At 53.3% G+C, this 26515-nt stretch overlaps 1 protein-coding gene across 1 annotated transcript in view; it reads left to right on the top strand.

The window, feature by feature from the left end:
- The window catches only part of PRKCB (protein kinase C beta), a 128936-nt gene that overhangs the window by 98209 nt on the left and 4212 nt on the right, over nucleotides 1-26515 (top strand). Inside the window, exons 10-16 of the mRNA XM_075515013.1 lie at nucleotides 1827-2000; nucleotides 6245-6336; nucleotides 7293-7355; nucleotides 9335-9473; nucleotides 13029-13109; nucleotides 13378-13485; nucleotides 20005-20145. Of these exons, the coding sequence (XP_075371128.1) occupies nucleotides 1827-2000; nucleotides 6245-6336; nucleotides 7293-7355; nucleotides 9335-9473; nucleotides 13029-13109; nucleotides 13378-13485; nucleotides 20005-20145 (798 nt within the window). The remainder of the gene's footprint in view (nucleotides 1-1826; nucleotides 2001-6244; nucleotides 6337-7292; nucleotides 7356-9334; nucleotides 9474-13028; nucleotides 13110-13377; nucleotides 13486-20004; nucleotides 20146-26515) is intronic.

Raw genomic sequence — 26515 nt, 5'->3', positions numbered from 1 at the left:
CGGGGAAGGATGAAGCACAGATCTGGTCCCAGTGCCTGTGCCTTGCTGGGCTGCATCACAGCAGCGCACCGAGCTGCTTCGGGCTGCGGGTTCTCAACTTTCTTCAAACATCAGCGAGTAAATAAGTCACTGAGGTCACTGACGCTGTCAGCCTGCTTTTTAGCGCTGCCAACAGCCCAGCGTGGCGTGCGGTCGCTGCAATCCTGGCCCGGCTGATGAAAATGTAAATGTCAGTGGCTTCTGCGAAGCACTTGGCGCTGAGGAGCCCCGATGCCGTTCCCGGCTAAGCCTGACGAGCAGCGTGTCAAGGGCAGCCAGCCTCTCCAGCGCCGCAGCCAAGCACCTGAAACGAGCCAGAGCCACGTGCTTTCAAAAAGTACTCTCCCCAATTGTACTGGTATTTTCACTCTAACAAGTGGGTGGGCACCGCAGACCTCAGTCCTGCGGCTGGCTCCCCTGCCTTGTCCCCGGTCCTGGGGCTGGCTACCGTGCCTCGTCCCCGGTGCTGGGGCTGGCTCCCGTGCCTCGTCCCCAGTCCCTGTGCCTCGTCCCCAGTCCTGGCGCTGGCTCCCCTGCCTCGTCCCCGTTCCCGGGGCTGGCTCCCGTGCCTTGCTGCCCCAGGGCTGGCACACGGCTGCCTTCTCCCCAGACCAAAGGGGCTGCTCTGCCCGGGGAAGAGCCCCGGGACAGGCTCTGCCCCAGCTCCAGCCCCCTGGGGAGGCTGGGGCTCCGCGTGGGAGCCGGGCACGTTGCGATGGGGAGCGCGGGGCTCCGGCCCCGTGTCGTCTGCCTCGGGCCGACAAGAAGGTTAATTCTGCTGTTCTGAGTGTCTCAGAAGTCGTCTGTGAGACCCACTCATGTTTCCTCTGTCAGTCTGCTGCAGTGTGAAATGCATTTCAGTTCCACCCTATTGATGTTGACTTCTCATAATTTATTTTCAAAACATCTGAACTCCTGTTCCTGATGTGACTGGAGGATTTCTGCAGACTCGTTCAAATGGAAAGCACTTCATTTCCACTGAGTGCTCGGATCTAACGTGATGAGAGAGCGCGAGGAGGGAAAATGGGAAGCAAAGTGTGGTTTCAGTCTGTTTATTTTGCCGGCAGCCCAAGGAGCAGCTTACACTGATGGAGCGTGGTGGATGGTCTGGGGATCCTCACTGGGGCCGATGTGATTAATGAAGGCAATTTGCACCAGCAGAAGCAGTGCATCCCATTTATTGTAATAAAGAAACCTGCAAATGGGTGGAACTGGTTTAAAATGGGAGGCTGAATGGATTCTTCTGCATGAGAGGGGCTTTGGCTGGGTGATGGACCGGCACATAATTGGGTTTTGATCACTGTGCGCGTTGTGGAGAGGGTGCGCGAGGCAGAGAAAACCTTGATGGCTTTTTCTGACTATTGGCTATATGCTAACTCTTTTCCACTTTACGTTTTTACCACTTCATAACTTGATGGGCTCCGCGTTCAAGCTCCTGACGCCCTCCCCCGATGCTGCTTGCACCCTGAGGGTGCCGACCCGGGGCCCGACTCGGGTGTGAGAGGTGATGGAGGGTGACCAGCAAACCCCTTGGACTGGCTTCCTCGGGGCGGTTAGGTGGCGAGGAAGTAGATGTGTTACTGGTTAGACTTAAGGCTCCTGAACAATTTTGGAAACACCACTGGTAGCCTTCTGCATCATTTGGCGCCTGTGACTCTTTTCAGGGTTATAATGGGAGCCGCAGGATAATAAGCAAGCCGTTATTTTTAACTATTGGCCATGGCAAGCTAGAAGCATTGCAGATGCACGTTGTCCTTTATCCTGCGTGTGTCCTCTCCCTCGTGCAGGTGATGCTGGCGGAGAGGAAGGGCACCGACGAGCTCTACGCCATTAAGATCTTGAAGAAGGACGTCGTTATCCAGGACGATGACGTAGAGTGCACGATGGTTGAAAAACGCGTCCTGGCCCTCTCCGGGAAGCCTCCGTTCCTGACCCAGCTCCACTCCTGCTTTCAGACGATGGTAAGTGCCGGTGCTGCCGCAGCTCGTCCCTGGGCAAAGGGCAGGGTGGACTGGGGACCCTGCTGGACCCTGAACATTGAGCGGGGGGAGTCTGACACTTTGCAAAACGGATTTTAGTCGCTTGGCTTCAGTGGTGAGTTTGTGGGCAGAAATCCCCTTCCAGAGACCCAGTGTCACCAGTTACCCAGGACCAGTGCCTTTCGGGGCGGCTGCAGGGCGCCCGGGAGCGATGTGGACGGAGCTGTAGGGACTTCTGCCCTGGTCACACGTTTTAGCTTCTCAAAAACATGCCTTTGCTTTTATTCATGTCTCTTTTCTGGATATACATCGCTACACTTGCAAAAGCAGCCATGTATTTTCTGCCTTGGCAACCTCACAACTTGTCCAATTTGCTTGCAAAAATGCCTCCATGAACAAAATGTGTGTGTGTGAAACTGGAGGCTGCAAGGGAGAGTATCTGCACCCCTGAGATTTTTTCATCAGGGAGCTGTTGATGGCGTTAGATGCAATTTCCCAGCCCCTCAGGTGCCCCCCCGCCCGTGATGTCGTTATGATTCAGTAGCACAGTGCTGCGCTTTTTCTCGGGCTTCATTCTTGTGATCAAAAATCGGAGTAGAGGGTGAAACCTAATGCAAACCGCAGGAAATTCAGTTTGAAATGGGCGTGTGATTGAGTTTTGTCCAAATCAGAAGTGGGGAGGGGGAGTGGGGAAGGGGACGGGGGACCTTTAAAGCAATCTCTGGCCAGCCTGCAAGCAACCTGTGAATAAAAATGTCCAGGTACGTGTCAGCGGGAGCAGGGAGGGGGAACCAGCAGAGTCCTTTAGAGCGATGACAATGCTATCCAGGAGGATTACATTTTAATATTCTCCCCGAAATTTCATTTACCAAACACATTCAGTGTATTTAAAGCCTGTGGACTGGCTTTGCAGCACAGTAATCAAAATGTGGCAGGAGAAGCTATTTCACACAGCATCTCTCTGGCATCTGAAGTGAGTCAGCGCAGGATTATTCCTGGCAGTCCTATAGTAGCTTAATAGTAATCGTATTTGTAATGTAATCAAAATGTATAGCAGGGTGTATTATCAAATGCTGGCACAAAGCACTTTGATTTCTGGGAGCACGGTCCGGAGCGCGCTTCTCAGCTGGGACTGTGAGTTCAGCGGCTGGCGGGAGAGAGAAAAGCCCTAAATCTGCGTTTTAAAGAGTAAGTGAAGATGAGCAATGAGAGAGCTCCTGCCTGGGTCTGAAGGACAAGAGGAGCCCCGTGCTGGGCCGGCTGAGGGATCTTGGGGTGCTCTGCCCCGAAAAGGTCCCGGGTCTGAGCCTGGGCTCCCGGGAGCGGGGTGAGCCGGGTGTCCCCGGGCGTCCTCGCCGTGCCTTCACTGACGACCTCCCTTCCCTCTGGGGCTCAGCAGCGAAGGGCGCAGCAGCGGCAGTGACGCTGCGGAATGATCGCTAACGGGCGGCTGGGGAACTCGGCTGCTGCCCTGGCCCTGACTCCGGTTCCCAGCGGGGAGGGAGCCAGGCAGGCGGAGGCCCAGCGAGTGGTTAGTGAGAAGCAGGAGGGTACTGGAAGGGGCCCCGGGAGCTGCGCCTTGGCTGCCCAAGGAAGGGGCGAGCGTGTTTGACCAGCTCCACGCGAGTCTCCGCAGGGGGCATTTCCCTGCCCGTAACTTGCTGTCGCTCAGTGAGTTCGGATGCTGCAGGCTTGGACAGACCCCGTCCTTCTCTGCCATAGACGAGAGCCAGGACAGCTTTCCGTATCCATCCCTCTCTTCCAGCCTGTGGGCTGGCCAGCCATCTGGCTGCTTTATTCATGACATTTTTTTCTCTGAAGCACCATTCTCTTCTCCACCCAAATGAGGAAAGCTCAAATCCTGCTTTTAGAGCTCAGCTGGCTGTTTCAAGAGACCATCTTTTTAATATTCTTCCTTCTTGAAGTTGATCGATATATTTAGGAAACAGCTGCAAATGAGCACAATATTGCTTTCCTTTCCAGTTACTGTCACAGGATGACTAGCGTGACAATGGCTGCTGAAGGTGACTTTGCCTGCCCCGTGCCTTACTGCCGAACCGGATTGACGCCGTGGCAGAGGCAGTCATTTACAGAGGGATACGCGCCGAAATTCCCAGTCATCTGATAAGCCGAAATCTCTGTTCTATCCCATCAGCGCCACATGTTTTACATAGCCTGATTGCCCCTTCGGTACCGTATTTAATTGCCTTTGAGGCCGCCCCGCTGTCAGGGTGGGCTGCGCATCGCCAGGCTGTGCTGCGCCTGGGGTGCAGGAGCTGATTACCGGAGTTACTCTGCAGCCCTTATTATGGTAATGCTCACATTTGCATATCTTCTGGGCTCCTTGGCCTTACTGCGTTAAAGCAGGGCGAGGTTTATTTAAGGCGGAAATGAAGAATGGGAAATATTACAAATTATTATGTAACGCTGCGAACCCGAAGCTCTCGCGGCGCTCCAGCCTCTCTGTCTTCCCTTCGTGGCGCGGGGCTGGGGCGAGCCCGGTGATGTCTTTGGGCTCCTGCGCGTCGAGGCCCCGTGACGGGTTTCGGAAGGCTGTAGAAGGTCGCTTCTTGTAAGACGGGTGACTCGGGCCTGACGTTACGCGGCGCTTTGCTGTTCTCATCCGTAGCTGACGCGCGCGCAGGTCGGAGCACAGGTGTCTGCGCTCGGAAGGCAGCCTGTGTCCCGCTCCTGCGTGCGCTCCGGTGGGAGCCATCGCTTTTCCCTCCCTGAGAAACGTCCTGCGCTCCTGGCAGGTTTAGGTTGGTGGTTTTGGCAGTCTTGCGCTATTTTCTTCACAGCTGTTTCCCATTAAAAAAAAAAGAGCTGTGAAACAGCAGAGGAAAGCGGTGTTCCAAGGGCACGGATTCCCCAGGGTAAAGGTGTTGCTGGTGCGGAGCTCCCGCTTGCCCAAATCTCCTCTGCCTCCCAGGACTTGCAGGGCTCGTGCTAGAGCTCTGTTCGGGATGCAGCGTGATAAGATCCAGCTGCTTTTGTTTTATTAATCCACGGTTCTGAGCTTTGTGGGAGTGCTCGGGTCTTGTTTCTTGCCTTGGTGCTCTCCTTGGGGTTGATCATGGCCCACACTTTTCTCAAATTTCCAGCAATGTTTAGAGGACCGGGCTTACATCCAGCAAGACTAACGCCAGCGATGAATGCGGGAGCTGTGCTGTGTGTACAACACCCTCGCCAGCTCCCCGCAGTCACCGTGGCTCCAGGGCAGCGCACGGCGCAAGCCCGAGCCTGCCCATGCAAACGGCTTGGCTTTTCCTGGGCACGGCGTGGTGCAGAGAAAAACGCGTCGCTTCAGAAGCTTACTTGGGAATTTCTTAGGTCTGTACCTACGTGGCTGCCACACTGCGGAAGAGGAGAGGTGCTTTAATCTGGAGAGTCTTAATTAACGAGAGCAAAGCGTGCGTTACACATTAGAGGCAAAGTCAGTGTGTGCTTATAGGTGGCTGTGATCGCACCTACTAGCAAGTATTTTAATTGCTCGAAGTCACTGATTGTCCTGTTTGTTCTACTCTTAACAATTAATTAATTCACCATGTGTGAGCATTAAGCGTGCCCTCAGACCAGGCTGGGAGGAGCGAGGAGAGGGGTGTACGGGGGCTGCCGGGAGGCGGGGGGCTCTGCAGCCTCCTCCTGCCTCCCCGGCTTGACCGGGGGCTGCTGGGTCCCTTGCAGGCACGCGCGTCCCCGGCACTGCTGCAGGCTGCTCCCGGTGAGCTGGGAATGTCGCACGTCCCTCCTGGTACTTGGCCAAATCATGCTGGTCACTGCCTGCGCGCGGAGGCTGGTCCCTGTAGGAACTGCTCGCGTCTCCTGTGCACCTCTTAATTGTAAGCCGCGCGGTGCCCGGGGAAATACCAGCAAGGAGCTGTCTCATCAAACACCCTGCAAAATGGGCTCGGTGAAGAACGAGAGCAAATTTATTAATGGGAAGTGAAAAACCTCTGTTGTAGGAATTCCTCCACTTGCCTTCTCCATCGGATCTATCTGCAAGGTTAAGTCCAGAGCGTTGCAAAGGAATTAGTACATCTGTCTTACGGGCTCCGCAGGAACGTGAGCTTCACCTGCACCCCTTGGGGAGGGCAACGGTGATAATTGTATTGCCATGAAAAATACAGACTGGAGCTGTCAGTTGCCTTGGTCCTTATTTCTGACCCCTGCAGGTTCCCCGCTCTACTAATTCTGCTGCTAATTGTTTGCTTTTTTTTCTTTAGGATCGCTTGTATTTTGTGATGGAATACGTGAATGGCGGGGACTTAATGTACCAGATCCAGCAGGTTGGGAGGTTTAAAGAGCCACATGCTGTGTAAGTTCAGTAGCCCTAGTTTGGCACCTTCAGGGTAGGTATTTGATGTACCTTTGTCATATAGCTGGAAATACAGTCCAAGGCACAGGCTTTTGTGGTGCAAGTCCTGGGCAGAAAGGGAGGGGAAAGGAAGGACAGCGGGAACGGGAAGATGCAGGATGATTCTTTGCCTGGTGCCAGGGATGCTGGTGCCTCCAGCTCCTCTTTGGGATACATTGCACTTGTTGATAGGTAAATAATCGACCTTCGTAAAAGCACCAGGCAGGGAGGTTCGGAGGCTTCCTGGGAGACACCGGCAGGAGCGGGTGAGCTCCCAGCCCGCTGTGCTGCCAGCGTGCCTCTGTTCTGCCCCGCGCCCTTCCCCAGGACACGAGAGGGACGTTGGGTCTTTGGCTCCTCTGCCGGGGTTCCCAACCCGAGCGTTAACTGGTGGCTTTTGGCTCCTGCTCCCTGTAATCTGGGCAGAGCAGAACGTGCTCGTGAAAGCCTTCACGTGCTTAACTAAAAAACCACAAACAGCGAGCGGAGCCCGAGTGGGTTTGAACCGGTGTTTTGCACTCTGGCAGAGTCCTCTGAGACCCAGAATGTTCTTTAAAGCAAGTGGTGGCAGCGCGTGTTATCTCCTCGGCCTCCCTGGGATGACAGATAACTTTTCAAGCCGCGTTGCCAGCACACAGTAACGAGCGGCTGTAGATCCCGGCTCTCGCTTAATGAGAATTTGTGTAACAAGAAGTGACAGCCCCCTGCTAGCCCACAGCAACCTGATCGCATCCCTACCCGATACGAGCAGAGGGTGGGTTGTGTCATGCTCGTGTGATACTTGTCTGGTATTTTTATGTTGTGGCTGTCTTTATCCTTTGGTCATGTACGTCCGATAGTGTGATTGGATTTGAAAGGTTTTCATTTTGATTCGTCTCCTTTAATTATCAGTCTTCCTTTTAAATCTTCTGTTTCAGATTCTACGCAGCGGAGATAGCCATCGGCCTCTTCTTCCTGCAGAGCAAAGGCATCATTTATCGGTAGGTGAGCAAGTTCCTCCTTCCTCTCTTCCCCCGAGCACTGCCGCCCCAGCCAGAGCGGTGTAACGACCGCGATGCTCGGCACGGCTCCTGCAGCCCCGCTGCCGGCTCTGCGATACAGCCGCCGGCCGCGGGGCTCTCCTCCCTGCTAGTGCCACGGATGGGGTCTGGTACGCCTACCCGAAACGGAGCTGGGAGCCTCGTAGTGTCGCTGGTTTTCGAGAAGGTTCTTGTCTTTGTCCCCATTTTACAGGAAGGCAGCTTTGGTTCCTCTCTTGCCTCTGTTTCATGGTTTCTCTCCATACGACACAAATATTCACTGGCAGCGTGGACCAATTCTGAGCCACATATTTTGTGCAGGGCACTATTTTCTTACCATTAACACTAGAGTAAGTGCTTATGAATGGCTTATTCTGAGATCTGCAGCGCAAGTCAGACACTAGAACTTCTTTTCCATTCACAATACAATTATAGCATCCAGAGTTAGCTAGGTTACCGCCGAGTGCCGGACCGGGCTCTGGGGCTGCTGGTTAAGCACTGAAGCTAGTGTTCCGCTGCTCTTCCCTGCCTGGGAGTATTCCCAGAGCCCAAGGTAGAGCAGAGCATCCTAATGAGTGTCAGACACCATTAACTGCTTTGCAAAAAGAAATGCCAGCTGTGCTACTGAAGTTATGAGATGCTGAAGACGGTTCCGAAGATGAAAGAAGTGGAGCAAACCTGACGTGAGGGATGTTTTTTGCCATCAGCTGCTGCAGAGAGATTCTAGGTCTGCCGGTCCCCTTCTTCCTTCCTTCCTTCCTTCCTCCGAATCCAAATCCAGGCTTGTGCCCGTCTGCCTTTGGCCCGTCAGGGTTCTAAGCCCTGACACGGTAATTGGAAAAAACAGTCTTAAAAACCAGCAAGAAGTTGTAAATTATGCTGTTCCCTTTGCTGGGCTCTTACTTAACAAAGTTAAGCCTTATGCACGGTGCAGCCCCAGGGCTCTGCTGAGCAGGCTGCTCCCAATGGGGTCTCTCAGGCGGGGGTCTCTGAGAAGAGGGCTCCCACAGACGCGCTGTGCCCTTCACGCCAGCTCCGGTGTGCGCTTGCTCGTCGCCTGCAGCCGAGGTGTGCAGCTGCAGAGACCTGGCCGGCCGAGCCGATGGGCGGGCAGGCGCAGCTTGTGCCTGCGCCAGCGTGCTGCTCTGTCTCCTGCCTCGTCGCTTAACGTAGCCCTCGGGCGAGGGAAATCTTGCAGACGTGCTCCAATATTGAAATGGAGACCTTTGAGTAATGCTTTACTGTATAGAACATAAGCCAGGAACGGCACAGATCGCAGAACTGCGTGGTAATTACGTGGCTGGTAGTGGGCGAATTGCACCTGAAATACCGAGTGTTTGCGGCAAAACTGTCCTTCAGGCTGGAGCAACCCCTCTGGAGGGGCCGGCCAGGGCTGGGGGTCGGATCGGGAGCTCTACAGCTGAAACTGTCTCTACGATTTGTGCTAAAGAGCAAAGCTCCTGCAGGGTTGGATAGAACTAACAGATTCTGCGGGCGTGGATCAGAGACAAACACGGTTGATTTGTATTTTCATGGAGGAGCGTAGCATAGGTGATGCAGGGACTTCTGCTGAGTAGGTTCTTCTGCATTGCTGGTGAGCTTTAAGTAGACTTTGATTTTCATAGGCACCAAAAAAAAAAAAAAAAAAAAAATCTATTAAATCTGTCTCCCTGCTAGATGAGAGTGTTTTCCGTCGTACATTGAAAAGCGATTTGCCCAGCGTGGTGTTCCTGTGGGTTAAAAGTAAAATAAACACTTCATCCTGACAGATCTCTGACTTATTTTTACTCCTTTTCCCAAACGTTATCCTACAAAGAGTCTGGATGCGAGATGAAGCCAGAGCTCGTTTGCAGAGAGCCCCTGGGCTCAGGAAACTTGTTTCTTTGCTGGGTGGCTTCACGAGTGGTCTTTTGTATAATTCTTTTGCTTTCACCTTGTAGAGACCTAAAGCTGGACAACGTGATGCTGGATAGCGAGGGGCACATAAAGATCGCAGACTTTGGCATGTGCAAGGAGAACATCTGGGACGGGGTGACGACCAAGACCTTCTGCGGCACTCCGGACTACATTGCACCTGAGGTAGGAGATGCAGAAAGGCAGCAGATGCTCTGTACGTGTTTCAGCAGCCTGACCGATGCTCTTTTCCGTGGGATGACTTTGCTTTGGGCAGCTTTCTGATTGAAACAGGGACGTTAGTGAATTCGCTGTCAGCCTGGGGAGTTCATCCCCTCAGCACTGTCCATCCCCCCAAAGGCTACGGCTGCCTTTAAGGACGCAGCGATGCTGGATCTGCCTCTCCGTTTGGCTCCGTGCCCCGCTTCTGCCTCAAAGTACAGAAAACCCTCCTCCGTGCTGGTCTCCCCGCAGCGTTTGCCCTCTTTGGGTGTGCTTCCCGTGTCTCTGCACTGGCGTCCCCACGCCTGTCTGATCCTTGGCACGCTCAAACCCACCCGGGGCTGCTCCTCACACGCTTCCTCGCTCCTGGAAAAGATGAGCCCAGGAGCTCGGCTTTGCCCCTCGCCACGTGTGACGGCCGCTGCCAGCACAACGTGACCGGTGGGGAAAAATGGAATTATCGGTGGATAATAATTCCGTGTGAAATGGCAATCTTTAGATCTCTCCAGCTTGCTACTTGCAGCGAAGGGCTGCATGCCTGATGAGGAGAGGCTCCCTGTCTGCAGCTCCAGATCACTCCAAAATTGTTTGCATTTGGTTATTGCTTATGTGATGGAGTCACATATGACACTTACATGAAGTGCTGTATGGGTGCAATTTAATGTCAGACTTGTGAAATTCAGGTAGGTAATTATTCCCAAATGCCTGTTCCCTTAACATAAAAATATCCCTCTCAAATCTTCTCACTCTGCTGAATTTTCAATGATGAGATTAATATTTATTCATTTAAATATTTTAGAGAAAGAGCTTCTCTTTGCTAGGACATAGTTAGATGCGCTTATATGCTAAACTACATTGTGTTTTGCTGCAGCCAGAGAGGTTTTTAATTACTCGCTCAACTGTGTATACGTATCCGCGTCCTACCAAGATTAATATTGGTGTCCTGTTGGTGCCTAGCTCAGTTGCTGTGCGTGATTAATACTCTTTCAAAGCAGGACAAATGACCAGTTCTCTTGGTATTTGCCTGAGCATTATCACTTCAACTCTTGTTTTCTTCTGCTTGCTCTAATTTTTTTTTTCCCGAAAGAAAACCAGAAGATGGGAAATGAGGGTGCAGATCACTACGGTACCCCAGCATGGTATTAAAGCCTGCTGCCAGTGGGTCTCAAAAGAGTGAATATACACATCCCCTCCTTTGTAACCAGCAACAGGGGGCACACGGTTCTGGCGTGGTCTCCTGCTGGGTGGCCAAGCCCATGGCAGAGCCGGGGTCCCTGCACGTAGCTCCACGCCAGAGCCCTTCTGCTGGACTGTGCTTCCTCCCCTTAGGAAGCTGCAATGTTCTCGAGCCAACACGTCTTCAGGGTAGAAATGTCCTGTGATTTGCTTGACCCATTTTTAGGGCTTTTTCTGTTCTAAGACACAGCTCTGCATGCCAAGGTGACAGGTACTGAGTGCACATGACCCCGCGTGTATAATCTCCTCTGAACAAAACGTGTTCTTCAGCTTTTGGGTTTTGACCTTCCCTAACGTGCAGTCGGTGACTTCAATTTACAGAGACTGCTTTTCTGCAAGGATTTCTTCTAAGTACTATTTTCTTTTAAGGGCCTTTATGGTGTGAACAGTTCACACCTAAATTTCCCAGAGCACTCGTAAATCTTCTGAAGAACAAGTGGGAGGAACTTCAAGCGCGCTCGGCCGAGGGATTTCAGAGCTGAAACTGGATGTCTGATCTCAGAGGGAAGGACCAGGCCTGACCGCAGGACGCTGTCAAGGCACTCAGTCATGTCGCCGCAGTTAGACATGTGGCTGGACCAGGACCAGGACAGAAGAGAAGACCGGTGCCGCTCTTATTCTCTAACCGGGCCGCGGTGCTGATGCTTTCGCAGGATGGAACTCATCTCTTCTTAGGTGGGGTGGCAGCACCTGACCTGCTTCTTGACGTACCTCTTGGTCGGATCCCGCTGGACGCTGTGGAGGTCTTTTGCAAGGACAGGGATGGCTGAACACGAGGACTCTTGAGGTTGCAGGCATTGCCCGCAGCCACGGAGCCGCGGGACCGGAGCCTTGCTCGGGAGCAAGGCTCGCAATGGCAGGAGCAGACCTCTGGGGCCGGGTCGCTGTGTCCGTTCTCCTGTGATTAGCATAAGATTTGCATTTGTACTCAAGTATAGGAATCTTTGCAGAACAGAATTCTGTAATTAGGATGAATAAATTGTGCCATTGTTTTGCATTAAGTAACAGATGGCAAAGCCCGAGGCCTGTCAAACCCCAAACGCTGAAACGACGCCCAGCAGCAGCAGCCCAGCAAATGAACCGGAGCTTGGAAGACCCTTCAGAGCAGAACGGTGCCCTGGGAGCCCGGCTCCTCTGCGGCCCGTGGGCCGGCCCCGTCACTGCTCCCCCGCAGTGGCCGTGCTGGAGGGTGGAGGGACCCCCCGTGCCCAAGGGAAGGAAGGAGGGGGCTGCCTTCTGGCAGCAGCCCTCGGCCGAGGGCGCGGACCCGGCGTCTTGCTGCGCGCCGGAGCCGAGGCAGACGGCGCGCCGAGCAGCAGAGGGGCCGTGGGAAGGTGCCGCGGGGCTCTCCCGGGGCTGGGTCCGTTTCTCCGCCAGCCGCTTGTCTTGTTTGTGTGTGGGGTCTTGCTAGCGAGGGCCCGACCCCCTCGCTGGGCTCAGCTGTAGGTACCCCAAACCGCCGACGCGCACGGGTGAGGTCACTTGCGCTACGGAGGCAGGTTCGCTGGGTGGCTTTGCTGCAGGGCCGTATGATTACGAAATGTAGGGTATTTACGATTTTGCAGAGTAAATCATGGAAAAATACAAAAATTCATGTTTTGGTGCCTTGTCCAAAGCAAGTGTTGGTATTTTTGAATTTAAAAAAAAAAACCAAACCCTGAAGTTATATCCTAACTCCAGAACAACCACATTGCTCAGGTAGGGGTAGGGCCGCTGGTTATTAGGTTATTTTGTGAGGGATGTTCTGCAATAAATAATAGAAAGCAAACTGGCAGCCTGGAATGCAGAGGGTTTTGGCTACCCATATGCTGCAAGTCTGTTTTAAAGGGCCACGTACCATCCACGGAGGGCCAGTCGCTGCGTTGTTATTTCAAACCAACTGCACTGAAGTCAGCGGAAAAAAAATCCGAAAGTGCATCAAGGGTAAGCAAGAACGGCTGCTGCTCCCGCTCCAACGCGCCTGGCTGTGACGAGTCGGCAAGAGCCCAACAAATACGCTAAAGTTTTGTCTGAATCGGAATGAATCTGTCTGAAAGCACAGTGAATATTCTGGGTTTTTTCTAATATTTAGTGCACATTTGAAGGCTGGTGGTTTTTTTTAAAGTTACTGAACCCTTTGCCTATCGCATGTTGTGTGTATAATTGCAGTTTCCCACCATTCGGGGACTGGTGCCTCAGTAAATAACCTTGTCCTTTTGACCTGGACTACAGCTTGAAATTAGTTTGCGTTGTGCCAACAGGTTAAAAATGGGCGCGTAATCCTGCTGTTTGTGTCGTTTTCAGATAATTGCTTATCAGCCCTACGGGAAGTCCGTGGATTGGTGGGCGTTTGGAGTCCTGCTCTATGAAATGTTAGCTGGCCAGGTAATTGGATTTTAATTGATTCCTATGGGATTGTGTTGAATTCCGTTGTGAGCATGTGCTGACGTGTAATTTGTTTAGCTGCTGGCACGCGGCGGGAGGCCATCTCCTCGGTGCTGGAGATGGGGCCGTGGATGCGGCCCCGGGGACCGCGAGGCTGAGACACGAGTCGCGGCGCGGCCGGGGCCGGTTTCGTGGCAGAGGATCAGAGCAGCGAACGGAAGCTCAAGGATCAAGAAATGCCGCTGAACCTCTCTTTGCTTTGCTCTAGGCTCCGTTTGAGGGAGAAGATGAAGACGAGCTCTTCCAGTCCATCATGGAGCACAACGTAGCCTACCCCAAGTCCATGTCCAAGGAGGCGGTGGCGATCTGCAAAGGGGTAAGGGCTGCCCCGCGGTTTCTGGGAGGAGGGAGGAGTGCAGCCAGTGGGCGCAGCGCTGTCTGTGCACCTCCGGCAGTCCTGCCCGCGCGGGGGGCCCAAGCCCCTCCTTGCCCTCCTTGCCCCGGTCCGGGCTGCAGGCTCCCGGCGCGAGGGGAATCCGACCGAACTCGATCGTGTTCTGGTGCCTGTGAACCACAGAACCACAACTTGTGCTACTTCTTGTATACGTACTAAAACCAATTGAAAATAACACCTAGATCCTTTCTGTGCCGTTACGCTGCGCTGAGCAGGAACGCAGGCGGGACGTGAGGGCTGGCCTGTCTTTGCTCGGGTGAAGGTCCGGAGAAAATGGGAGCGTTGGGTGGGATGTGGGAGTTGAGGGCATCTGCCCAGAGACCCTCCTTCCCGTTGGGTGACGACAGGGGAGCTGTATGCATCTTGGCCTGAAAATGAAAATGATGCCTAGAGAAAATGAATGTGATTCCTGAAGAGTTTTCCTAAGATCAGATACAAAGCCTTCGTCCTGCAGAGGTTTCCGTTTGGCTGTGCCGAGTCGCTCTTTAGGGGCACCTGAGGTTCAGCGCTGGTGTGCATCTCCGGGTCAGAGCAGGATTTGCGTTATCATCTCTCTTAAACTGCAGCGAAGCTCTGCATTGCCCAGTGTCCCCAGCTCTCTATGGACTGGGCCTAGGCAAGACTTAAATGCAGCCTGAATTAATTTGGGTTGTGATGAATTAAAGGCTGCCTAGGGCCTGACGCTGTGCATGTGGTTATTGCTTGGGACTGAGCCTCGTCTCAGCCAGCCAGTGTCAAGCAGGGCTATAAATATGTGTTTGTGTAGGAACTTAAAAAATGTTTGCTTTTAATAGTTAATATTTAAAATATCTGAATGTTCTGTATCTCAAAATAGCGTTTCTATCTCCAAATGACACATCTTGCGCTTAACGCTCCCACTGCGGCATTTCAAAGCCTCTTTCCAGTGTTGCCAGGATTCGGAGCTGGTGTTAGAGAGGAGCACCCGCTTGTCCCGGGGGGAAAAGCTGCCGCAGGTGTTCCCCGCCGGCAGCGGGGCGGAGGGAAGGGGTGCTGCCCGGGCCCCCTGGCACTCGCCTTCCGCAGAAGGTAGTCAAATGGGGTCCTTAGTTCAGAAACCGCGCTGGTGGTCGAAGGGGGAGTTTCCACCAACTTTCTCACCCTCTCTCATTCCTCTTGCTGTTGTTGGTTGGGACGTAAGGGGAAAGTCCCCTGTGTCCCTGGCCGGGCAGGAGGGAGGGAAGATGCTTTGTGATGCCGGACGTGGTTATCCCCGCGGCGCCGGAGGGAGCGGCGCTTGCGAGGGAGCGGAGGCTGGAACAGGGATGAATCTCACTGTCGGCTTTGTTTGCGGTTGCATCAGTCAAAATGTGAGTGCTGTAAATAGACGAGAAGAGACCATGACTGAAACGTCTGCTGGGTGTAGCTGTAATGGCTTTTCTCACTTCTGGAAATGTGCGGCTGCATGGGAGGACGTTTAGCCATGCATGGAGAGCTTGGCTCTTTAGAAACTCTGGGGGTTTTTTGCAGCGAAGTGGTGGTTCCCTTTGTACAACTGTTCTTTCAGGGAAGTGCACAAAAACCCCTGACGTTCTTTGCCGCCACCAAACTGCTGCACCAGAACGTTTAATTAAAAATATGTGTGGTATTTACGAACCATCAGTAAGCTGGAAACAAAGTATTTACATTTTCCCCTGGGATACAGGAAAATACGTCTCGCTTAACCACGGGGGCATTGGAGCCATGCTGCTTGTGTTGGTACGTGGTAGGTCTTCCAGGAGGGCACAAAACCAGCACAACATCGGTCCCGAGAACAAGCAATTGGAGAAGCCTCTAATCCTAAACTTGAAGGGTTTGGTGTTTCACTGCCGTGCTCTCCAAAACAATTTTGTTGTTCCCAGGCGGTTTCGCTCCGGCATGCCGGTGCCAGTCATCACTTACTGTTGCACAGCTCGGAGATGAAAAGCATTTGATCCTGAAAGCCGTGTATCGGCCCGAGCCAAGAAACAAGCGTTAATCAGAGATAGTTGGCTGGGAAGCAAAATGGAGAGTTAACCAGAACACAGCTCCTTGACTCGACAGTCAGCATCAATTAGCAGATCAAATGGAGCATTTCCCTCCTCTGCTGTCAACTCGGATTTTTTCCCGAAGGCTGATGTCGGAGCTGCTGTTTCCGTGGTGCAGGTTGCTTAGCTTTGCTCTCTTGAGCTCCGGTTTGGTTATCAGGAGCCAGGCTCCCGTTTCAGACCCGTGGAGCGGCGCGCGTGTGCGTGCACGTGGGCACCGGCACAAACCATCAGCCGCTTCCCGTCCCATATGGAGGGGTTTGACTGTGCCTGAGCAAAGCAGCCCTTTCCAGGTGAACAGATTGCCCGCGAATATAAGCTCCCTCTTTAATCTCTGCCTGGTAGCAAAGGCGTAAAATGGCACGTTTTCCACAGGAAAGTTTACAGGTGTTTTGAGTGGTGTTTCCACGGGTGGTGCTGCCCGGGAGAAGCGCGTAATAGCTGCCTGGCGCCGCGCTGCAGCCCTCTCGGAGGCGCGGGCGTGCCCGTGTCTCGGTGGCCGTGGGTAGGCAAAGGGCGGCTGGCAGGTGGGAGCGCTGCGGGCGGCGCGTGGCGAGCGCTCCGGGCTGCGCGGGGCTTTGCTGCCTCCGGCTCCTGCGGAAACGCCGGGCTGCGGTTGGGATGGGGCCGGGATGTGCTGCCGCGGCGGCGGGGCTGTGCCACGCAGGAGCGTGCCCAGGCTGTGTGCCGGGACGGCGGAGGGACCGGTGCCCTGATGGGACGGTCCTGGCGGCGGCTGCTGCCCGTAAGCCGTGTGGTCTCGTCAAACGTGGACGAAGATCGTCTGGATCGGCTTTGCTTCTCGGTGCAAAACGTGCCACTGTTACATGAAGCCCGTGTGGACGCAGCATCTGCTTGCCTTCCAGAGACTAAAAATAAAGCTGCAGTTTAGCAAAGCAGTTGAGTCCAGACTTGGGCTGTCCTGTATCTGAGCTCCAAACATCAGGCGTACCGTTACAGGTGATTTGGGTAAAGCATCCTTCCTCATCTGCAGGAGCCTGAAGGGCTTTCCCTGCGTTAGTATGGGGATTAAATCAACTTGTTCCTGTTTAATACAAACAAAGCTAAATGATTATCCTATCTAAGCCAGGAGAATCAATCTGCGTGTTTATGGGGTCCTATATATCAATAACAGGTGGTGCCTTCATGCTCACATACATAAAAGCACAACAGGAAAACAAGAAAATTTAATTTCTGGATGCATATATTGAAAATACTGAATAACTGCACTGTAGTACAGCTCTGTTCAGCTTTACAGGCAGGTACATGAAGTAGGAAATCTTTTACGATTCATTGTCGGCTGAGCCGCTCTGAATTTGGTGTGCATTTGCGATGTGCTGAGGAAGCGGGGGGTTTAACCACGACGCGTCGGCTCGTGGGGCGGGCGTGTGTAGAAAAGTTTCCAGCGCAAGGCAGCAGGTACGAACCTGGGCTCTGGCTGGAAAAGCCGATCAGTGAAAGAGCAGAGACTGGATTGTGGGGTGTGTGTGCAGGAAGGGTCCGCGGGGCAGCGTGGCGGCTGGGGTTCAGCAGATGCGAGCAGAGTTGTAGACGTTTTCACCGGGTGCAAGTGGGGGAATCGGACTCTCCCGGGGCGAGCCCCGGCGCGGAGCAGCCTCGGCAGCTTTGCTGGCCTCCGGGAGGGAGCCAGGGCCGGGAAGGGGACCGGGGCGCAGGGGGTCGGGGCACCGCCGACCTTCAAAGCCTCCCCGGGGCTGCAGCCTGCCCCCCCCTTGCTAATGCCTCTTCTGCAGGTGCGTGACCACACGTCTGCCCGGCTCGCCCTGTCAGGTGCTTTCACAGCTGAATTTTATGCACGGGCGTCTGCGGGCTTTAGAGTCGACGGAGGCACAGATCCTGCGGACGCAGACCCGCTTTCCCTCCCTGCCCCGGATGATCTCTGGCAGTAAAAGCTAGAGGCGTGTCAGTGTGTTCGGGATCAGCGCTTAACAGAAAAGACCCACAAACAGAGTTCTTTTCATGTTTGCTGAAAGCAAACTAAGCTATTTGACATCACAGCCAAATCACTAAATCAGTTTATTAGCACCCTTCAGGCTCTCACATTGTTGTCAGAGACTTGCTTTAGGACAACCGTATTGAGGCATAAGATGCTTTTTATTCTCCCGCTTTAGCACAGCTAAGCGGGACCTGATTGAATTGTCGGGACGCTGTCCGGAGCCCGCCGAGGAGATGCAAAGATCCTTTTGTTTAGCTGAACCCGAGTCAGCTTGAAGTGGGTGTAGTGAAAGCCGAGGCACGGCGAGGTTCAGCAGGGCACGGCATCGCCCTGCCCGCTGCCGGGGCGGACGGACCGCAGCCGGAGCGGACAGACGCCTGTCCGTGTGCCTCAGGTGACGTGAAAGCTGCCCAGCGGCACCGAGGGGCTGGCGGGTCGCCGGCCTCGCTGTGCCGCCTGGGCGGTGGGAGCACCGAAAGCCTGCGGTAGGGCTCCCTGCCTGCCGGGGCCACCTGCCCGCGCGCTGCCGGCAGCGCCTGGTGGCACAGGGGACGGCGGAGTTGGATCCAGCCCCACCTGCTCGTCCTCGTTCAAGAGACCAAGACGCATAACATCTTCCACCTTGCCAGGCTTCTCACGCTGGCGTTTGCCTTTTTTTTTTTTTTTGCAAAGGGCTGCGTGCTGCACTACTGAGGGAAATTGTATTAGTTACCAAAAAAATGCAAAACACGAGTTAGAAAAAAATCTTGCTCTTGTTTTTGCTGCCACCTCACCACCCCCACGGCCCTCCCTCTCCGGCCCACCAGCAGCGGCTCCAGCGGGACCCCTCACACGGGGACGGGCGCTGCAAGGCTGATGCCGACGCCAGGCACGCCCTGCCCCGAGGAGAGGCAGGTCTCACCATCTGGAAAATCGCTCGTCCGGCTTGCGCAGCCTGGTGGGCCCTTGCTGTTTGCAGATGGGCTTTGCAGGGGGTGATGCTGCTTCGCAGAAGCCTCGCTCCATCAGTCTTTCAGCTGCAGGTTGCCTTCGCAGCCGGCTGGCCGTGGAGGTAGTGCCATTTGCTAGCAGAGTGGTTAGCGGCTCCGCTCTTACTTCACATTTGTAGGGTTTTTTTATTTGGGGAATTTTTTTTTTTTTTGGAGGCTTTTCCTTGCTTTCAGCTCCCTGTTGTAGCATTACTTTTAAAGATCAGCTTCCCTGAGCAAGGTTGTTCTGCGCAATCGTGGGTGGCAGGGCTGACTCGTGTCAAACACTTACACCTTGGGGCAGAGGAGCTCTGCCTGGACGCGGGACCTGGCGGGGGCTCGTTAGCTGATGGGTCTATTTTTGTCAGAAGATGCTTGCTTCTAAAAACCTTTTCTTTTGGGGGTGGGTCAGTCTCAACAGACAGGCGGGGAGGTTTCTCGGCTCTCCGGCCGGAGCGTTGGTGCCTCCCCGCAGAGCTGCGGGTGCCCTGTCCCTCCCCGGGGGCTCGCGGGAGGGCAGCGGGGGTCTCTTGCAGACCCACGGCCCCAAGAGATGGAGTCAGGCGTGCTGCAACCTCCGCACAGCTCTGGGATGGGTTTTAACTGCCCTGCTTTTAATAAAGTAGTCCTTTTGTTGCAGGTGTACGGCTTATATTCTCCGTGCTTATCAACGTCTTACAAATCTCTGGGATCTCCATCTGATCTCTGAACACAGCTCAAACAATGCCCCCAGGATATTAATGTTTGTACAGCCGCCCTTAATTCCCGTGGCCCATTTCACTTTTCTTATTGAGCCAGTGAAGAGGAGAAGTTTAGATGATAAACAACATTAATGGACTGTTTGTGCTTTTTTTTCTGCAAATTGACTCTTTCATTAGAAATACGCCTCTCGTCTGTGCTGCCGCGGCTCCAGAGAAGCGGGGGTTCTGCTTCTAGGGCTAATGAAAGTTTCTGAGGGCAGATTGTTCATCTGAAATGGGCAGCGGCCTTTAAAATTAGTTACGCAGATACTGAGAAGTTTGCTACCGAGCCAAGGGACTGCTAAGCAGCTTTGCACCCATCCTGCCGCCCGTTGTAGCAGGCTGGTGAGACTGCAGCGGTGTGGCTGCAGGGTGCCTGCCAGCACCCTGACGCTATTTCTTGGTGAACCAGTTTCCTCCCCAGAGGAAAAGGGGATGTGCTAATCCCACCCAGTGCTCACGTACCTGCGATCTGCTTAGCCTGCTGTCATAAGCCGTTGTCAACCTTCCCTGTCCCTGGAGCTGCTCCTGCTTCTCCCTCTGTCCTTCCCTTCGAGCACCAAAAGCCGGGAGAGGAGATGGCAGCCCCTCTTGGGGTCTGGGTACTGATGCGGGGCGCCCGGGGGCAGCGGCCGCGTGGCGCAGGCTGCCCAGCCGGGCATCGCGGCACCCTGGGGACTTCTCACAGTGGACATGTTGTGAAGCAGTTGGCCACTCTGTGAGTGACTGTTTCTTCTCTTCCTCTCCCCAAGCTGATGACCAAGCACCCTGCCAAGCGACTGGGATGTGGCCCAGAAGGGGAGCGGGACATCAAGGAGCACGCGTTCTTCCGCTACATCGACTGGGACAAGCTGGAGCGCAAGGAGATCCAGCCTCCCTTCAAGCCAAAGGCTGTAAGTGTGGCTGCTTTAAGCGTGTTTCTCCCCTCCCGCTCTCCCACACGCCGGCTCTCTCTTGCACAGTCTCTCCCACTCGTGCTCGTGGGTGCACGCGCCCAGGCATACGTGCAGGCGCTGCTCGTCCTGCCCGCAGCGTGGAGGTACCATTTCTCTCTCTGCTTAGAAGATCGCGTCTCCTCGGATTTGGCATGTATCAAACCACTGCTGTGAAAGGATGACTCTCGGACGCCTTGTCTTGCTCTGCCTTGCAGGGGTAGAAACACCGCGCGTTTAGCTCACCGATGTAATGGCGTTGCAGTACTGTCTGTTTGTTACCCCCGGGGTCAGTCTTTCTGTTGGTTTTTTTCCCTCTCTTCTTCTTAAGCTGAACAGGTCTGTCTTTTTTTTTTTTTTTTTTTAAATCTAAACTTTATTCCAACATCTAGCTCAGCACCATAGTCTGTCTGAATTGGCAATGGAGCTGTATTTCACTCCACAGTTTCTCTCCAAGGTGAAGCGGTGGAAGGCTGGAGCCTGGTTTGCATGCGGGCGCTGACGTGGGGGGAGAAGAGCTCTGCAGTGAGGAGAACCTGGCTGCTCTCTTGCCTCTGCCTTGCTTTAAGATGGGTTCTACCAGCAAGAGAGATGCTGTGTGTGCTGGGAGTGCGAGGCTGCAGGGGGAGATAAGCTGCCAGCAGCGAAACTGAGGCGGAGGCATGAGTAATCTGAAAGCTATTTGTCAAAAAAGACGAGAGTACTTGACTAGTCCTTGGTCCAGCCGTCTTTGCAGTGACGTCTGTCCGTGTAACGCCTGTGCCAGCGCAGGGGCTCGGCCTCAGCCACAAGCGGGTTTCATCGCCTGCTGCGTACCGGGTTCACGCTGAAGCAGCGTGAGGGCACGAGCCTGCGAGCTGTGGAGCTGTACGACCCCGAGCACGTTGGTTTGCCGCATCTCTCTGCCTGTGGTCTCTCTGCCCTTCCCAAAAGAGGATGTGCAGGCAGCAGTGACCACGTAGGCTCGGGGACAGGGACACCTCTCCCTGTATTTCTCGCTTTCTCTTTGCCACTGTTGGGACCGGCAGGGTCACAGCTATGTCTGAGTCTCTCCGCGGTGGTCCAGGTCCTTAAGGCGTGGGCTTATTCCTATGTTTCCACCTCCTGCATGCCTGTTAGCTGCCGTGCCCTAGTTGGGCACTGGTGTTTTACAAAAAACTGTGAAGCCAAAGTTAAAATCTGATTTACTTGGCTGATATGGACTGATAGTTATGCCCAGTGGGGCATAAGGTGGGGATCAGGGTGGGGACAAGGTGATCAAGGTGGGGACATTGCGTGCTCTCTTAATCCATCATCCTGGGTCACAACTCGGAGCCCAGAGATGCTCCATGTATTTAACCGAGCCTTCCCCTGCCCCGCTGCCCTTAACAACCTTGGACACATCTGTTTTTCCTCTGCTTTACAGTAAACCTGTTCTTTTGAAGGGACCCCTTCAGTGCTTGGAAAAACTCCACTTGCAGGGGAAACATGGAGTTGGGAGACCATTTGGTGTAGGGTGCTCGGCTCCTTTAGCTCTCCTCCCTCTAAATGCCTCTCTGCTCTAGCACCCTTTTCCCTTCTACAGCTCCTTGCTTGACTGATCCAACATGAATAAACGCCCATTAGCTGGGCCCGGCAGGAGCCTCCGCAGCCTCGTCTCCCTGCCGGCGTGCGGTATTGATGGGGGAGCGGCTGCCGACCGGGAGTCTGCTCCTCGCCCCAGGTCTGCCAGCGATGCCCTGCGTGTGCTTGGCACCGTGTATTTTAATTTCAGACAAACGTTTTTACAAAGTTAACTCCCGTGCAGTGATGCCTTTGCAGGAAGCTCTATGGGGTGCTGTCCTCAGAGCCTTTGGCTTCCACAGCTGAGAGCCGCTTCTGTGCAGTGCAGTCTTGGGCTGCCCGCTGCATCAGCAAAGAGAAAAACGTGTCCCCTTCTCCGTCTCTGTCTCAGAAATGAGGGGACGCAGGTTGCTGGTAAGCAGCTGGTGATGGTTAGCCCAGAGGTCTGAATTGCTGCCTGCTTTCCTTTCCCTCGGAAGGAATGGCGTCTTCGAGCCATTAGACCGGGCAGGAAAGGCGTTCCTGGGAAGGAACGGTGTGTATGATATTAAAGTATAATAGCGCAAAAGTGTTTGGGGCTGTCTGTACGCACCATGATTTGTTGGCTTAGGGGGGGATCCGACCTTTGCGCAAAGGGTGCGGAGAGACCAGGCGGGAGGGCGGTGAGCTCCAGCCGCGGGGATGCTGCCGGAGCCGGAGCCCCTCGGGAGGGCTGAGCAGGCACCGGGGCTTCGGGGGTCTTACTCTGCGAGAGCCCGTTTCTCCTGAAATCCGTAACTCCCGCTGTCTCTCACCTCTGTGTTCATTTGCTAATGAAGCTCTCGCTGCATCCCTCCTCGACCTCTGCCTTTTCCTCCTGAGCAGATCCCCAGTGACCTCTTTGCCATGGATTGTGGCAGAGCGTTATTGTTTGGTGTTTTACAGTTAAAAACAATTGAATTCTGTCCGAAGTGCTTTCTTAACTGTTTTAAAATGTGCAATTTCTGTCCTACTTTAAACGTCTTATTTCTTTGAAAATCCTTTTGACGCTGGACCTTGGAGGGGGGACGGTAAGCTGCCGACTGTCGCGTCTCGCCTAACGGCTGGTGCTGGGGAAAATTCACCATTCGATAGGACAGGAAGATTAATAGAAAGGTAGGCGCAGTTGATGTAGGATTTAGGTAGGATTAAGACAACTCAGGTACCTGCTGATAGCTGATATTTCAACAGCAGTGCATCTGTGCTGGAAAATGCTGCTCCTTTCATGCCAGCTGTGAGCGCAGATCAGAGCAGCACAGAAATGAAAATCCGGGTTTGGGCACCTTCACAATGTATTTGGGTGGGTCACGAGGAAAGATGTTGCTTACTGCTTCCGACCTTCAGCCGTTCATGCAGGGCTCGAGTGCCTGCTGGAGCGGGGGATTTGTACTAGCCTGGCTCTTTACCTTGGCTTAAGTCTATTTTTTAATTTTTTTTTTTTTTTAATTAGTTTCTATAAAGATACGGTTACAGAGATTGTCTGCCAACCAAAGTTTCAAAATATGGAATAATCTGCAGATGTGGGCTCGGTATCTGCCCCCAAATGCCCACAGCCTTCCTGTGCTCCAGCATCGGGCAGTGCCTGAGCGCTTCAGCCCCGTGAAGACAAGTCAGGGGTGAGCAGAGCCCGGTCCAAATCGTCTTTAGCATCGTGTCAGCAAATTCTGCTTATCAGACGGTATCATTAATTCATGTTGCTCATTGCTCACGTAGCAGAAAACCTCCTCTTGCATATATGAGTGCCGTGGCCAGGCGGGTGCAGGAGGTAAATGGAGGCACCGGGGAAGGTCCCGTTCCGGAGCAGCCGGGTGGGCAGCTCACGTGCTGCCCCCGCTCCTCTCCCCGCTGGGGTGGGCCCCTCTCCGCACCCCGTGTCCGCAGAGGCATCTTTGCTAGTTATCTCTTCTGTAGCACCCGCCGGTTTTTTGCCACGTTTCTACGATTTTGTAACATCCCTGCAGGTAGCGAGCGTGGGTGCAAGCGAGGGCTCTCCTTGCCTTCCCAGCGTCTGCTTGCCGGGAAGGGCTTCGCATCCCGTCCCAGAAACCTGCATCCTGTCACACCAGCAGGAAAACGGACGCTTCAGCCCTCTGCCTGGCTTGGGTGTTACGTACCCAGAGCTGAAAATAAATTCCCAAGAGCTCACGTGTTGCTTCGCGCTTTGTGCTTGATTAACCTTTATCACGGAGACGGTAACGAGACAGGTCAGGCTCTGGGTTGTCTTTGGTGTGCAGAAACGTGGCGGTTTTGACATGGGGCTGTGCTTGGCTGCTCCGTGGTTTGGCTTGTGCATAACAATTCCTTTTGTGGGTCTGCATTTACTCTGGGAAGTGTATTTACACTTGCCTGCTTTCTCTGTCTCTCATGGAGATAATTATTGGTTTTGGTATCCAATTACTCCTTTACTTTACATAAAGCCTAGCGATTTGAAAAGTCTCCTCATTTTGAAAGCATTGAAATCACACGGCAGAGCACAGGATTACTCACAACAGGACAGTGGTTTAAAAAAATTGCTTTTAATCTAATAATTTTTAATTGCATAAATTAATTTTCCTCCAACTGCATTGAATTAATTAATACTGAAATGCCATTTATAGACCCTGATTTGTAAAAACTCTGGTTCCCCTGCATGTGCATTTTTGTAGCCTTATTTTCGGTCTTTACAAGGTGAGCTCAGATGTTTGCATAAGTAATTTCCTAAGTAGATGAGATTTACGGATTGAGGGAGCCAACAGTGGGCAAGGAGCCGTGCCGTGGGGAGGCGGCCGAACGCGTTAAGGTTAAACATCTCCTCTCGTAATCGAGACAAGATTTGCTCTGGTAGCCTCAGGGTCCTGTAAAGGCTTTCTCTGAGATTCCCCTCTGATTATTCAGCCAATATTTTCAGTCTATTGGGCAGAAACTTGGCTTTGTTCATAGGGGAGAGATGAAAGCCAGGGTCCTGCATCAGAAAACCCTTGCAGCGAATGCTCCCAGCCTTTGCCTGCAGCAAGGCTGAACGCGCGCTGGAGCATCCTGAGCCGGGGTCTGGGATCGTTGGCCAGGCACAAAAGAAAAGCACCGTCGTTCCCCCTGACCGGCACAAAGGGGCCCTTGGTGTAGCCCCAGATTCATGACCCAGATTCCCCCAAACGTGATGCAAAAGAGATGCATGATGCATCTGTTGCCAGAAGCCCGAGAGCCCTGCTCCTCCCTCGGGTGCAAGGAGCCAGGTTTCTAACCTGAGCGGCACCAGGAAGGTCAGACTTGCCCAAGAGATGCCTGCGAGGCCGGTGGGATCGTGGCTGTACCCCTGGTTTGGGCCAAAAACACTGGGAAATCGAGGGCGTGTTCAGCCCACGGCTTCTCCTCGGTGCCGGGAGCGAGGGCTTTGTCCCAGCAGGAGAACAGCCATCCTCGGCTTTTTATGATCTTTGATTGCATCTCGGGGATCAGTGGAAAATATTTTATTATGCCTTTTGTCTCTATTTGAAATCAAGCTAGAAACTGATAAAATAAAAAGGCTATCTTCTAAGCTGACAGTTTTATTTCTGCAGCTTGAAAAAAAAGTCATTCTGTGTGGCTATAAATATTAGGCAGGGCACATTGGGGATTTATGTAAGAGAAATTCCCACCCTCCCCCTTTCCCCATTCAGGATGGAGCGATGCCCGTACATTAATATAGTACTAAAATGAGGCAGATTTTTCACAACGTGGCTTTAGATAAATGTACAAATCCATACAGCATGTCTCCCGTCCCTTAAAGAGGAACTTGATTTCGGCAGCTTTAAAGATGGTGCCGCTGCAGGCAGCGATTGCTTGACGCCTGGAGCGGCATGGATCCTTCTGGCTCGCTCTCGTCACGCGCGTGGGCCAGACCTTGCGTCTGAAACACGGGCAGTGGTGGGCCTTGGCCACGGGAATACAACGGCCACTGCCGCGTTCCCAAGAGCCAAGTGGCCGCCTGTGGCACCGTGGGGTGGCTCGGGAGGTGGCGTGCAGGGCAGCACGGGTGCACGGTCACAGCCTTTAGACCTTGGGTTTGGGCTTGGATCAGGCTTCTGTAAACCCAAAGATGATTTCTAGCCTTAAAGTATGTATTTTATCCATGCGAAAGCTCCCGAAGAGGAGGATGTGCTGTTTGGTTTGCTGACCAGGCCAGGTTCTTATGCATCTGAACAGAAAGTTCAAAAGCAAACCTCACAAAGCTGGACATGAAATGCTATGGAGAGATGCAACTTTCCAAGTCTTCCACCCCCATATTCTTGCCTTATTACATTACAGTGAGAATTATTGCTTGCCAATATGCATATTAAAAACATATTTGTACCTTCTATCCCAATAACTGGAAGCATTTCACAAGGATTAGTTTTTAAATCTTAATGATGGGGTTGCTTTTGTTTGATTTTTTTTTTTTTTTTTTAAGACAGCACATTTTTATAGCAAAAAGAAGGCTCGTGCTGTCAGACATTTCACGTGAACTGCCGTGCATGTCTCCCCCAAGATCTCATGAAGCTAATAGGCAATGACAGCTATATTTTCAAAGCACTGTAAGGCTTTCACTGGATAGTGGGAGTTGATAGAATCTGCAGGTGAGCAGCTTATTAGTAGTTAAACCCTGCTATGTTATGTGTTACTGCAGTGATAACCTTAAGCACTGCAGACTTTCCCAGTAATCTTGCTCATAGTTTGTTTTATCTCGGTGCTGAGGGGGAAGACTAGTGACAACGTGGCCTAGAAAAGCCCCTGTCTCTTTGTTTCATGACTTTAGCTTCCAGGCTTTGTGGAACTG

This window comes from Mycteria americana, chromosome 12, assembly GCF_035582795.1.
Source record: "Mycteria americana isolate JAX WOST 10 ecotype Jacksonville Zoo and Gardens chromosome 12, USCA_MyAme_1.0, whole genome shotgun sequence".
NCBI lineage: Eukaryota > Metazoa > Chordata > Aves > Ciconiiformes > Ciconiidae > Mycteria > Mycteria americana.
This window is presented reverse-complemented; position numbering and strand designations above follow the sequence as displayed.